This window comes from Vigna angularis, chromosome 7 (assembly GCF_016808095.1).
Source record: "Vigna angularis cultivar LongXiaoDou No.4 chromosome 7, ASM1680809v1, whole genome shotgun sequence".
In the NCBI taxonomy this organism is placed as follows: domain Eukaryota; kingdom Viridiplantae; phylum Streptophyta; class Magnoliopsida; order Fabales; family Fabaceae; genus Vigna; species Vigna angularis.
In genome coordinates, this window is record NC_068976.1 from 24,163,645 (window position 1) to 24,175,258 (window position 11,614).

At 30.7% G+C, this 11,614-nt stretch overlaps 1 protein-coding gene across 1 annotated transcript; it reads left to right on the forward strand.

Moving 5' to 3' along the window:
- Positions 1-6,724: 6,724 nt before the first annotated feature.
- On the forward strand, positions 6,725-9,586 carry LOC108338148 (ferritin-2, chloroplastic). The gene is made up of 8 exons (XM_017574880.2): positions 6,725-7,123; positions 7,202-7,285; positions 7,387-7,447; positions 7,554-7,641; positions 8,867-8,928; positions 9,050-9,115; positions 9,238-9,301; positions 9,410-9,586. Exons 1-8 carry the CDS (start codon positions 6,849-6,851, stop codon positions 9,460-9,462), a joined length of 753 nt encoding a protein of 250 aa, XP_017430369.1. The 5' UTR covers positions 6,725-6,848; the 3' UTR covers positions 9,463-9,586.
- Positions 9,587-11,614: the final 2,028 nt, after the last annotated feature.

Here is an 11,614-nt window from a genome sequence, read left to right on the forward strand (position 1 = left end):
TCCTGAATGATTAAACCTATTACTTAATAATTTGTAAGTTTACTAATATTATCCTATTTTGTATAAAATTCCGACAAGTAAATATTAATTTTGATTATTTTTATTAAATATTTATAGTATTGGGCTGGCAAAGTGCTCAATTGTTTTTTTATTTTAGTTTTTTTTTTCATTTGCTAGTAGTTTATTTAGATACCATTTTATTTTATTTTTATTGCATATGTATATAGATGAAAAAAATCAGGTTATTCTAAAATAATTTTAATGAAATCTGACGATTTTAGTTGATAACTTACTTTTATATTCAAATAAAATGAATATATAAAAAATTATATACATATTTAACTTGTTTATATTACGAATGTCTATGTACTCATATGTGCATATCATTTTCTTTTTATTTAAATCTAAAATTATCTTTAAACATACATTTTAAGGATTTCATGACTTAAATATCTTTTGAACCAAATATGTTCTGGATCAAATATCGAGCTGAATCGTCTTGTTTCAAAGGTTGATTTGAGTTGTCCAAATTAATTGTTAAATCAGTTTGGGTTGAAAGGTTAAGCTAAGATGATCCAAACAAAAAGATTTAGCCCAATCAACTTACGACAAAGATCAAATCAAGTCGCTTAGAACTAAAGGTCTAATTGTTCTATGATAATATATGTTTAGTTGTTGGTAAATAATTTTACCCATTTAATAACATAGTCGTACAAGCTACTCTTAAATGAAAACTCTGATAAAGCACTATACATTTTGTTGAAAAGACTAAAGTTTGACATCTCACCTAAAGGTTATCTGCTTTCCTAAAAATGTACTCAACATCTTACATTCATCTTTCAAAAGAACCTATATAAAGAAGATCAATTGAAGAGAAGAAAGTTGCTACTATTTGAAAATATGTACAGGAGCAGTCGAAAATATGAAGAGAGAAAAGGTGAAAAGATAGAGAAAATGAAGAAATACATTCAAGAATAACTTACTTTACTTCACCTCAGTGAGTGAATATACAGTATGATGCTCTTCAAATAAAAAATATGATGAAGACATCAAGAGATAAAGAAGAAAAGAAAAGAAGACAAAAAGAGAGATGAAGAAAAGAAAAGGAGAGCGATAAAGTATTGTGCCCAAGATGGGATAAAGAAAAGAAAAAGAGAAAAGAAAGGAGGTTGAAACAATTAAGGTTGAAATGAAATGAAATGAAGAAAAAAAGAATAAAGTTGTGAGCATATTGTAAAGAAGAGAAGAAAAGAAAGAGAGCATGCATTGAACATTCACTCTATTGCTCACCAAGCTTATACTCATCATCTGAAGCTCTTCCATCTAGAGGGAATAGAGAAGAGAAAGAACATCCAAATCAAAATTAGTTGAATGATCAATAATGCTCCTACTCGAAGCCTACATCATATATAGATCTTCAATCAAAGGAAACAACTTCACTGAAGAAGAGAAGAGAAGATAAAAAGAGAAAGAAGTTGTCCTACTACTTTTCAAGCTTACATCATTTAATGCTTCTTCAATCAAAGGAACAACCTCATTGAAGAGAAAAGGAAAAAAGCAAGCACAAACATAAAGATTGAAGATCAATATTGTTGCTCATCAAGCTTAAATCGTCTGATGCTCTTCAACAAGGAAGCAACCTCTAAGTTACAAGACTGCATATCATTATATTTATCCTTTCTTAGTGAGTTACTCAAGTTTGTAGCTATACAAGTGTCATATTGTAAATGTAAACATATCCTTTTTTATGAGAGTTAAACATTTGTACCTTGTAGTATGGATTCATTGTATGTTATGGAAAGAACTAAAACACTTACAACCAGGAGTGGGTAAACTCGGACTAGACAATTATTTAGGGATAGATCCTAAAGAGGCTAAACTCGGACTAGATGTATTGTCTAGGAATACCAAGAGCGACTAGAATATTTAAACAGGAGTAGGTTATACTTGGATGCCAAGAGTGGCTAGAATACTCCGCCAAGAGTGGGTTATACTTAAATGACAGGAGTGACTATAATACTCCACCAGGAATGGGTTATACTCGGATTCCAAGAGTGGTTGGAATACTCCACCAGGAATGAGTTATACTCAGATGTTAGAAGTGGCTAGAATACTCAACCATGAGTGTGTTAAACTCGTTGTAATCTTGAAAGATTAATAGAACCTCTTAAGAATTCTTAAGAGAGAATTAGACTTAATTCAAGTTTGAGTATACAAGTATAAATATTGTGCCTTAATGTTTTCTTCTCTTAAACTATTGTTAAGTTTTTTATGTTATCATCTGAAAGAGTTTATATTTGCTAATCTTACATACCTAACATCTAAATATAGTTCACGTTTGTATACTATTATTACAAACCATTAGAAGCAGTTGTGTGAAAATATTTTGAAAAAAATTATTCGCTCCTCTCTCTAGTGTTTTCTTGTGTACTTTAATTCTCTCTTGACAGACAAAAGATGAACAACACTTCCTTTTGACCCACAAAAGGATAAATCAACTTAATTTTGCTCAGTAGATATGCTTCACCACTTAGACACACTAAGACAAACACTTCCTTCTACAAGCATCAAGTTCACAAACTCACTTAAACACAGAGAGTTTCTCTAGCACACAACTTTTAAACCTCTAAGTGAAAAGTTCTTTTTAAATTAGGTTTAGAAAAATTATATATAGACCCTTAACCCTTAATTTGAAAATTAGGTCAGAAAACTGAAGAGTCCTTTCACAAGTGCCATTGATAATCGATTATCAATAGTGATAATCGATTATTCTAGAAACTATTTTAGAAATTATTTTCTCTCTCTGATTACCATAAGTTATAATCGATTATTCCAGGAGATTTATGAAAATATGAAATTAATTTTCATAATTGATTATCACTTATGACAATCAATTATCTCAAGGATTTTTCTAAAAATCTAAAATTAATTGTGATAATTGATTATTACTTATGACAATCGATTATCCTATGGGTGTTTTTGAAAATCTGAAACTAACTTTGATAATCGATTATCACTTATGATAATAAATTATCTTAAGAGTTTTTATGAAAAATAAAACTTTCCTAAGTGCTCTGCTCTTTGAGTTCTTCTTATTCACTCTTGCTCTACTAATTTTAAATAAAATACATATTACAAGACTTCAACAACTAAATTCTTAAATCTTTTTTGAATTCAAGCATTCTTTAAATGTTCAACACTTCTCTATGAATCATCGTCATAAAAAATTATCTATTGAAGCAAGTTGCTCATCTTTTTTTTGCTAACAAGCTAAAGGTTTATTTGTCCAATAAACAAAGCTTTTGGGTATTCATTGCATTAAATTTTGTCTAATGAACATATGGTCACCTAACGATTAATCCTCTTCGATTTTCATATAAAAAGGTGTTCAATGACTACATCACCCAGGTTTTTAAATACATAAATTTCATTTAGTGAAAAATTTTGTTTCCCACCAATTATATAAAGAAATGGATTATGCATGGTTACATTCAATGTGCCAAATTAATCTACAAGTGTTCTAGTGCTTTTTTCATACATATAATACAAGTGTTCTAGTGATTTTTTCATACATATAATTGAGTAATTCATTTCTAAATAAGATAATCTTAGACCAATTTGATTCACTTATATCAAAACATACAAATATCGCATTTTACTCAATTTTACCTAAAGAAAGTGTTATTCAAAATATTATAGTAGAACATATTTCTAGTTCGAGTTTTTATAATCTCACTTTAAAAAACAAAAATATTATTCTCAATTTTGTTTGTTTACCAACATATCATATAATACTTTACTAATTATATAATACTTTACTAATTATATAATACTTTACTAATTAATAATACTTTACTAATTTATAATGTATATAAAAATGTTCAACTATATTCCATACCTAGAACCATTATCATAATTAAAAAAAAAGCCCACATATATTATCCATATCAAAACTTTCAACGCTTTGAATATTATAAAACAAAAACATATTCTTGTAAAAAAAAATACACATATATTGTGACAAAGTCATATCTACACTACATACCATTTACTTTAAAGTGTTTCCAAATTATAGTAATGCTTTCTTATGTTTAAAACTTATTTAGTCAAGTTTAAACTCCAAATTATAGTATTATTAAGAAAGACTAGTTATATACATAAAAATGAGCTCTCATCAACAACAAAAATATACCATGCTCCTACCATAATACTAAAAGAAAAAAAAAACTGACAAACAAAATTCATTAGTAATAGTTATAATTCATGTAAAAAAACAAAATTTTTGGTAGAAAAACGACAACAAAAAATTTATTAAAATATTTGTCAATAAATTTTACCAAAACAGATAGGAAAACTTTATCAATAATTATTGGCAACCAAAATTCATATGTGAGTATTTGTCATTAATTACCATCAATTATAAATTCGTCAATAATTTTTGCATTTTTGTTATTCTATTTCTATTTTTTTTTCTTCTTTTTATTTCTTTTATTTTTTTCTTTCTCTTATTTTACATCTTTCTCCTTTGGCTTGTCCTTTGATTTGATCTCTTCTTTCACCTTTGTTGTTACCACATTCTCATACTCTACATCTCATCGTTTTTACTTATTTCTAATTAATTTATAAGAAATATTTTATTAGATTTAACATAAACTTTAATGTTTTAACAATGATTTTTATAAAAAAGTAATTGCTAGTAAATTTTATTAATGAATTTTATAATAAAATGATTAAAGTTCAAATATGTGAACTTTGATACTTACTTTTTCAACAAATTAATAAAATATTTAATTACTGACAAATTTTATGCACACGTTCATCATTAACAAATATAAGTTGATAATAGAAAATTAGATTATTAATGAATTTTACCTACAAATTCATTATTAATAGAAATATCCCTTAACAATAAAAATTCTATTTGACCAATATTGACAAATCATTAATTAATAAAAGTATTTATTATAATTCAAAATCTAAAATCACACTAGAAGTCATTTACAAACAATTTTTTAATTAACAAAATTCTCCTAAAAATTACAAAATTTCTTATAACTTAATTTAGATTCATCTGTGTTTCAAAAACTTAACTTAAAAAGACCTAACTCGCAAGCCTTTTTATAAAACAAAAAAAAATACTTACTTAAAATTAACTTTTCATCATAGAAAGTATTGAATTTTTCACCAAAATTTTAAACTAAGATTTATGAAGGAATAATCTGGTATTTTACAAATCGAAAAAAAATATTTTTAAAAGATAATAATCTTTATGAAATAAAAGACAAAAGATTGAATAATTGGGTTTTTTAATCATAATGTTTGTAAGATAAATAATATAATACTCATACATAATCTACTTCTATTTTTTTACAAATTAAATCAAGTTTTATCATTAAAATATTATGTTTAATGCTAAAAAGTATATATAAATTATTCCATTAAATATAATTTAGTAATTCTGAATAGTTATAATTATTTTTTCAAGAATGAGGGTTTTTAAATGAAAATAATTTTGTATTAAACACTTCCTAAAATCTACATTAAAATAAATTACACGTTAAGCTGTTTCAATAATTCCGAGTATAATAATTCATAATTGGCACATATGCTTTCATTATAATTTTGATATACATGTCATCTTCACACAAAAGGGTGTTCCCTCCACTACCACCCTATACTTCCTTCACCTCCCCACATTATTTTAAATACAATTATATCTTAAGTTAAAAAGATTTTTACTTTTACCCTATTTTAAATAATTTGAAACCCTAATTTTACTTTCCCAGCATCCACCCACGGAACTTTCTTCTTCTTTCCCCATTTCCGTTTCACCTCCCCATTTCTTTTTCTTTCCAGTTTTTTTTTTGTTTGAAAGCTTGAATTGCCGCCGTGGTGTGAAGGAGCGTCGCCGCCATGGTGTGAAGGAACATCGAGGAGCGTCCAGAGCATCAACCAACGCGAGGAAATATACATCAACGGAGGTGACATCCTTCAACGGATGTCCCCTAATAAAACAAACCCTAAAATAAAAAACGTAACCTTTAAACGGAGGTGACATCCTTCAACGGATGTCAACATCCGTTTAAGGTAAAACGGATGTTGACATCCGTTTTTTCCTTAAACGGATGTTGACATCCGTTGAAGGATGTTGACATCCGTTGAAGGATGTCACCTCCGTTTAAAGGTTACATTTTTTATTTTAGGGTTTTATTTCAAGGAATACGCACCTGGAGGAAGCACGACACGCACTGACCACTCCACACACTGCACCACAAGAGCGATACTGCACCACGAAAGGGAGACTGCTTGATAATTCTTTCCACCACCACCAACCTTTATAACTTGTAGCGAAAGAAAAAAAGAAAGAAGTATAATGTTAAAATAAAAGAAAAATATTTTATTCATATATTAAGAGACAAAATAATAATAAAGAGAAGGTGGAGGAAGAAAGGTGTGATGTGGAGGAAGCAACAGCCAACACAAAAATACAACCGGAAAAAGGCGAATCGTAAAAAATGTTCAAATAAAAAAGTGTAACTGGGCCCAAAAAGGATAAGAGATGAACTATTGATTCTAGATATTTCGAGGGGACAACACGATAATGATACCCAGCTAGACCACGAGTATGCCACGCGCCCAATCCTACTTTTACATCTCAGCCCTCCACGTTTTGTAGCATCCAACGGTTCTCAGTTCACCACTTTCTCCATTTACTCAGACACACCCATCCATTCCCGCACGCTCACATTATCAACGCATTGTCACCATTCCACCGAAACAAACCCTTTCCTTTCTGTCGTCCTCTGTTTTTCGAATCCCATTTGTCGAGGATTTTCGAACCAAAAACCATGCTTCTCCGAACCGCTGCTGCTTCGTCACTCTCCCTCTTGAACCCCAACGCCGAACCTTGGCGTTCGGTTCCCGTTCAGGCGAACAACGCCAGCCGCTTGGTGGTCCGTGCCGCGAAAGGATCCACGAACCACCGCGCCCTAACTGGCGTGATTTTTGAACCGTTCGAGGAGGTGAAGAAGGAGCTAGATCTCGTTCCCACCGTTCCTCAAGCTTCTCTCGCGCGCCAAAAATACGTTGACGAATCTGAAGCCGCCATTAACGAACAAATCAAGTTGCTCTTCTCTCTCTTTCTCATCGGTTTCATCTCACTTTGTCATTACATCGTTCTGATTGTCGTTTATGGATGCAGTGTGGAGTATAATGTTTCGTACGTGTATCATGCTCTGTTTGCGTACTTCGATAGGGATAACGTTGCGCTGAGAGGTCTTGCTAAGTAAGTAACGGTTTCTTTAATATTTTAATCTCTCGTTTTATATGATACTGATACTAACCAGGAGTGGTTATTTATTATTAATGATTATTGTTTTGAAAAAGTTTTTTTAAGGAATCGAGTGAAGAAGAACGAGAGCATGCTGAGAAATTGATGGAATATCAGGTTTTTTACTTAAACTTATCTTACATATTTCTGCCGATACACTGACGTTGATGAACCTGAATTTCGAGTGTGTTGTTTCGATGTATTTGTTTTATTTCATTTTCAGAACAAGCGTGGTGGAAAAGTGAAGTTGCAGTCAATTGTGATGCCGCTTTCTGAGTTTGATCATGCAGATAAAGGGGATGCACTGCACGGTGAGTTTTCTGGCCATACAATTTCTCTTTTATGTGTTTTCAGTTCAGATCTTATGTTGTAATTTCTTTCTTTTATTTTTGTTCTCTGTTTACATGTATCTGAAGTGTGACATGTGTTTGGTTTGTGGGTTTGATTGTTGAAATATTACCAGTTTTAGCATCTTCACTAGAATTGGAATTCTTAGTCGACATAATACTTTGTAAAAGAATTTGGTACTATTATTAGCATCTTATGACGAATGATAAATGATTTATAATTATGCAAGACCAATGAATGTCGTGAGACTTCTTTAAGTTGTTTATTTACCTTCATAAATTATTGTAAATGAAATCGAAAAGTTATAAGAATGGGAATTTGTATGGGAATGAATCTAAGGAGCATTAGTAGACACTATTTGTATGAAATTAGAATTTTATCCTTCACTATTTGTATTATTTTATCAATTTAGGATTTTTGCTGTGTTGTCTTTAAAATACAATCATGTAAATTTAATTTTGATGTTTTAAAATATATTAAAAATCTTTTTACTATACCAAAAACTAGTGTGAACTCGGTCGAGTTTTTCTCTCAATCCTAATTTAAATTTATTGCATTTGATATACATACACGTCATTTATAGTATTTAATTATTTGTTTCAACAATATTCTTCATATGACGAGTTGTAATTTGTATTTCTGATCCTAGAAGGTATCAGAACTGAATTATAACAATATATATATATATATATATATATATATATATATATATATATATATATATATATATATATATATATATATATATTTATTTATTTATACTATATAAACCCTTAAAATAAGAAGAAAAACTGAAATGAAATGAAATAAAAATAAGAAACAACAAAATGTGTTTTTCTGCAATTTAAAATCTTTAATTAGTTTATCCTAATTAAACTAATTTATAGAAGTTATTTATATAATTTTTTATTTATTTTGTAAAAAGTATTTACGGATAAACTTAATCACTAGCCAGTTTGCTTTGCCCACTAATGTTATTTTAATTAAATCAAATCCTGATTGGATGTTACATTTGTATATTATTACAATTACTATTTAGAGATGCAATATTTATTACGAAAATGATAAATACAAATAAACACTCCAACTTGTTCAATATTTTTTAACTTCTTTCGGCTTTCCTCTTGAAGTTCTCCACTGGATTCATTATTTGTCTGAGTTAAACACGTTTTCTTATACTTGTTTCAGCAATGGAACTGGCTCTCTCGTTAGAGAAGCTAACGAACGAAAAGCTCCTTCAGTTGCACAGTGTAAGCCGGCTTTTATTGGATCTTAGTTCTGGTTTTGCTGTTTTCTTTCATTGGTCTTGTTTATGTTGATAATGATTAGTTAAAATGGAAGTCCCTTTTAACTTGATCCATGTTTTGGCAGGTTGCCACGAAGAACGGTGATGTGCAGTTGTCAGACTTTGTCGAAAGCGAATTTCTGGTTGAACAGGTATAAATGCAATGTAATTTGGTGTTGCAACTATTTTTCTAGAGTGCGATATTGTACATATTTATTTTTGTTTTATGCATTGCATTTGGCAAAATAAGTCTAATCCGTCGTTTCTTTCTTAGGTGGAATCCATCAAAAGAATATCTGAGTATGTTGCTCAGCTCAGAAGAGTTGGCAAAGGACATGGTAAGAATTTCAAACTCTGGTGTTTGCATTATTTTGCCCTGTTTTTTTTTTCCATGATCAAAAAAAGGTATCTTTGTATCTTATTTGTTTTCCTTGATGAACTTTCAGGTGTGTGGCACTTTGATCAGATGCTCCTCCATGAGGGAGGACTTGCAGCTTGATAGTTACTGTTTCCCCTTTTCTATTATGTGTATCTTTCTCATCTAGGTGAAGTTTGAGTCTTGTGTTAGAGAAGGAGAAACTGAAACTACGGATGAATAAAATAAATGATATCTGTTTTGAACACATCCATGTTTTGTAGTTTATTCACTATTTGAACAGGGGAAAATATGCTCCCAATGTGCGATTAAATTGTCTCAATTTCTATATCACTTTAGAAGTGGATGTCCAATCCTACTAGAATCACTTGGGAAATCAGCTATTAATTTATTTATTTCTCCTATTATATTTCTTTCTGCATTCCATCCAAATTGTAAATTGTCAAAAATGACTTTTACCTAAAACCCTAGAGAACGGTTCTTCCTTCACTGTGCATCCCATGCAGCCTTTCTTGTTCTTCTTTCAGCCGTTGTGTGCATCTCATCAAGCGTTTCTTCCTTCCCCAACACAACTTTTTTTATCGGAAAGGACCATCGAGGCAGGTTGGTTAGTTATTGTTTTCTTTACCCAAACAAGCATCAATTTCTTCTTCCCTGTCAGTATGACCTTTAACCTTGTGCTTGCAGAAAACTATGAACATCCATCCATTCAATATCACTTGATCTTATCTGAAAAAAATAAATGTCAACATTCAAATAATGCTTACCCAGAAATCCAATTATTAAAAACAAAAAGAGAAAAGAAACTTGAATTTATAATTCTGGAAGTTTCATATTGCATTACAGATAACGAATTCCGGAACAGCAACTTTCCACTAGGCCGAAAAAACATATAATGTCTAGTATTTCTGTTCACAATAACATACAACTTACATCATTCATATTACAGTAAAATAAAAGAAAATAATCCTCCATAACTGTTGAGCAGTTATGCACAAAAAGAAAATAAAACTGTAATGAAGAGTCAACTGTAACATTTCTTCACCTTGACACTTCAATGCAGTTTGTATAACTACTCCCATGAAATCAAACATGACTAAAACCCACCATACTTAAGCATTTTTCAAACTTATTTCTAGGTAACACTTTAGTTAACATATCTGCTGGATTGTCACTAGAGTCAATCTTCACCACTTCAATAACACCTGAATCAATCACATCTCTAATGAAATGTAGTTTAACATCAATATGCTTGGTCTTTGAATGATACATTTGATGATTGGCTAGATGAATAGCACTTTGGCTATCACAAAAGATCTGTACACTATTCTGTTTGAATCCAAGTTCAAAGAGCATTCCCTTTAGCAATAAACCTTCTTTTACCCCTTCAACCAAAGCATTATATTCTGCTTCTGTGGTGGACAAAGCTACAACAGATTGGAGATTTGCCTTCCAACTCACAGCTGTTCCAAACAGAGTAAACACATAACCTGAGAGAGATTTTCTAGTATCAGGACATCCAGCATAGTCAACATCAACAAAACCTTCAAAGATGGATTTAAAATTACTCTTTCTCTGATATAGAAGACCAGAGTTTAGAGTTCCATTCACATATCTGAGAATCCACTTCAGAGCTTCCCAATGAGCATGTGCAGGTTCTGCCATGAACTTACTCACAACACTAATAGCATGTGCAAGATCTGGTCTAGTGCAAATCATTCCATACATAATGCTGCCTACTCCACAAGCATAAGGAATAGGTTCCATCTTCTTCCTATCATCATCAGACATGATGTCTTGACTCCTTGAGAGTTTCATGTGATGGGCTAGAGGTGTGCTCACTAGTTTAGCTTTATACATTCTAAACCTTTCCACAATCTTTTTCATATAAATCTTTTGAGACAAAAATAAAGTACCTTGCAGCTTATCTCTGATGATATCTACTCCAAGAATTCGACTAGCTTTTCCAAGATCCTTCATTTCGAATTCTGAATTTAGTGCATGCTTTAGATCATTAATCATCCCTTGGTCTTTGCTTGCTACTAGAATATCATCTACATACAACAATAGATACAACCAAACTCCCTTTTCGAGTATATAGACACAACTATCATAGCTACATCTCTTGAAGTTCAACTTCATTAAGAAGTCATCAAACTTCTTGTACTACTGTCTGGGACTTTGTTTTAGACCATACAATGATTTTTGCAAGAGGCATACCTTATCATCAACTGCAAATCCCTCAGGTTGACTCATATAGATTGTTTCCTCTAAG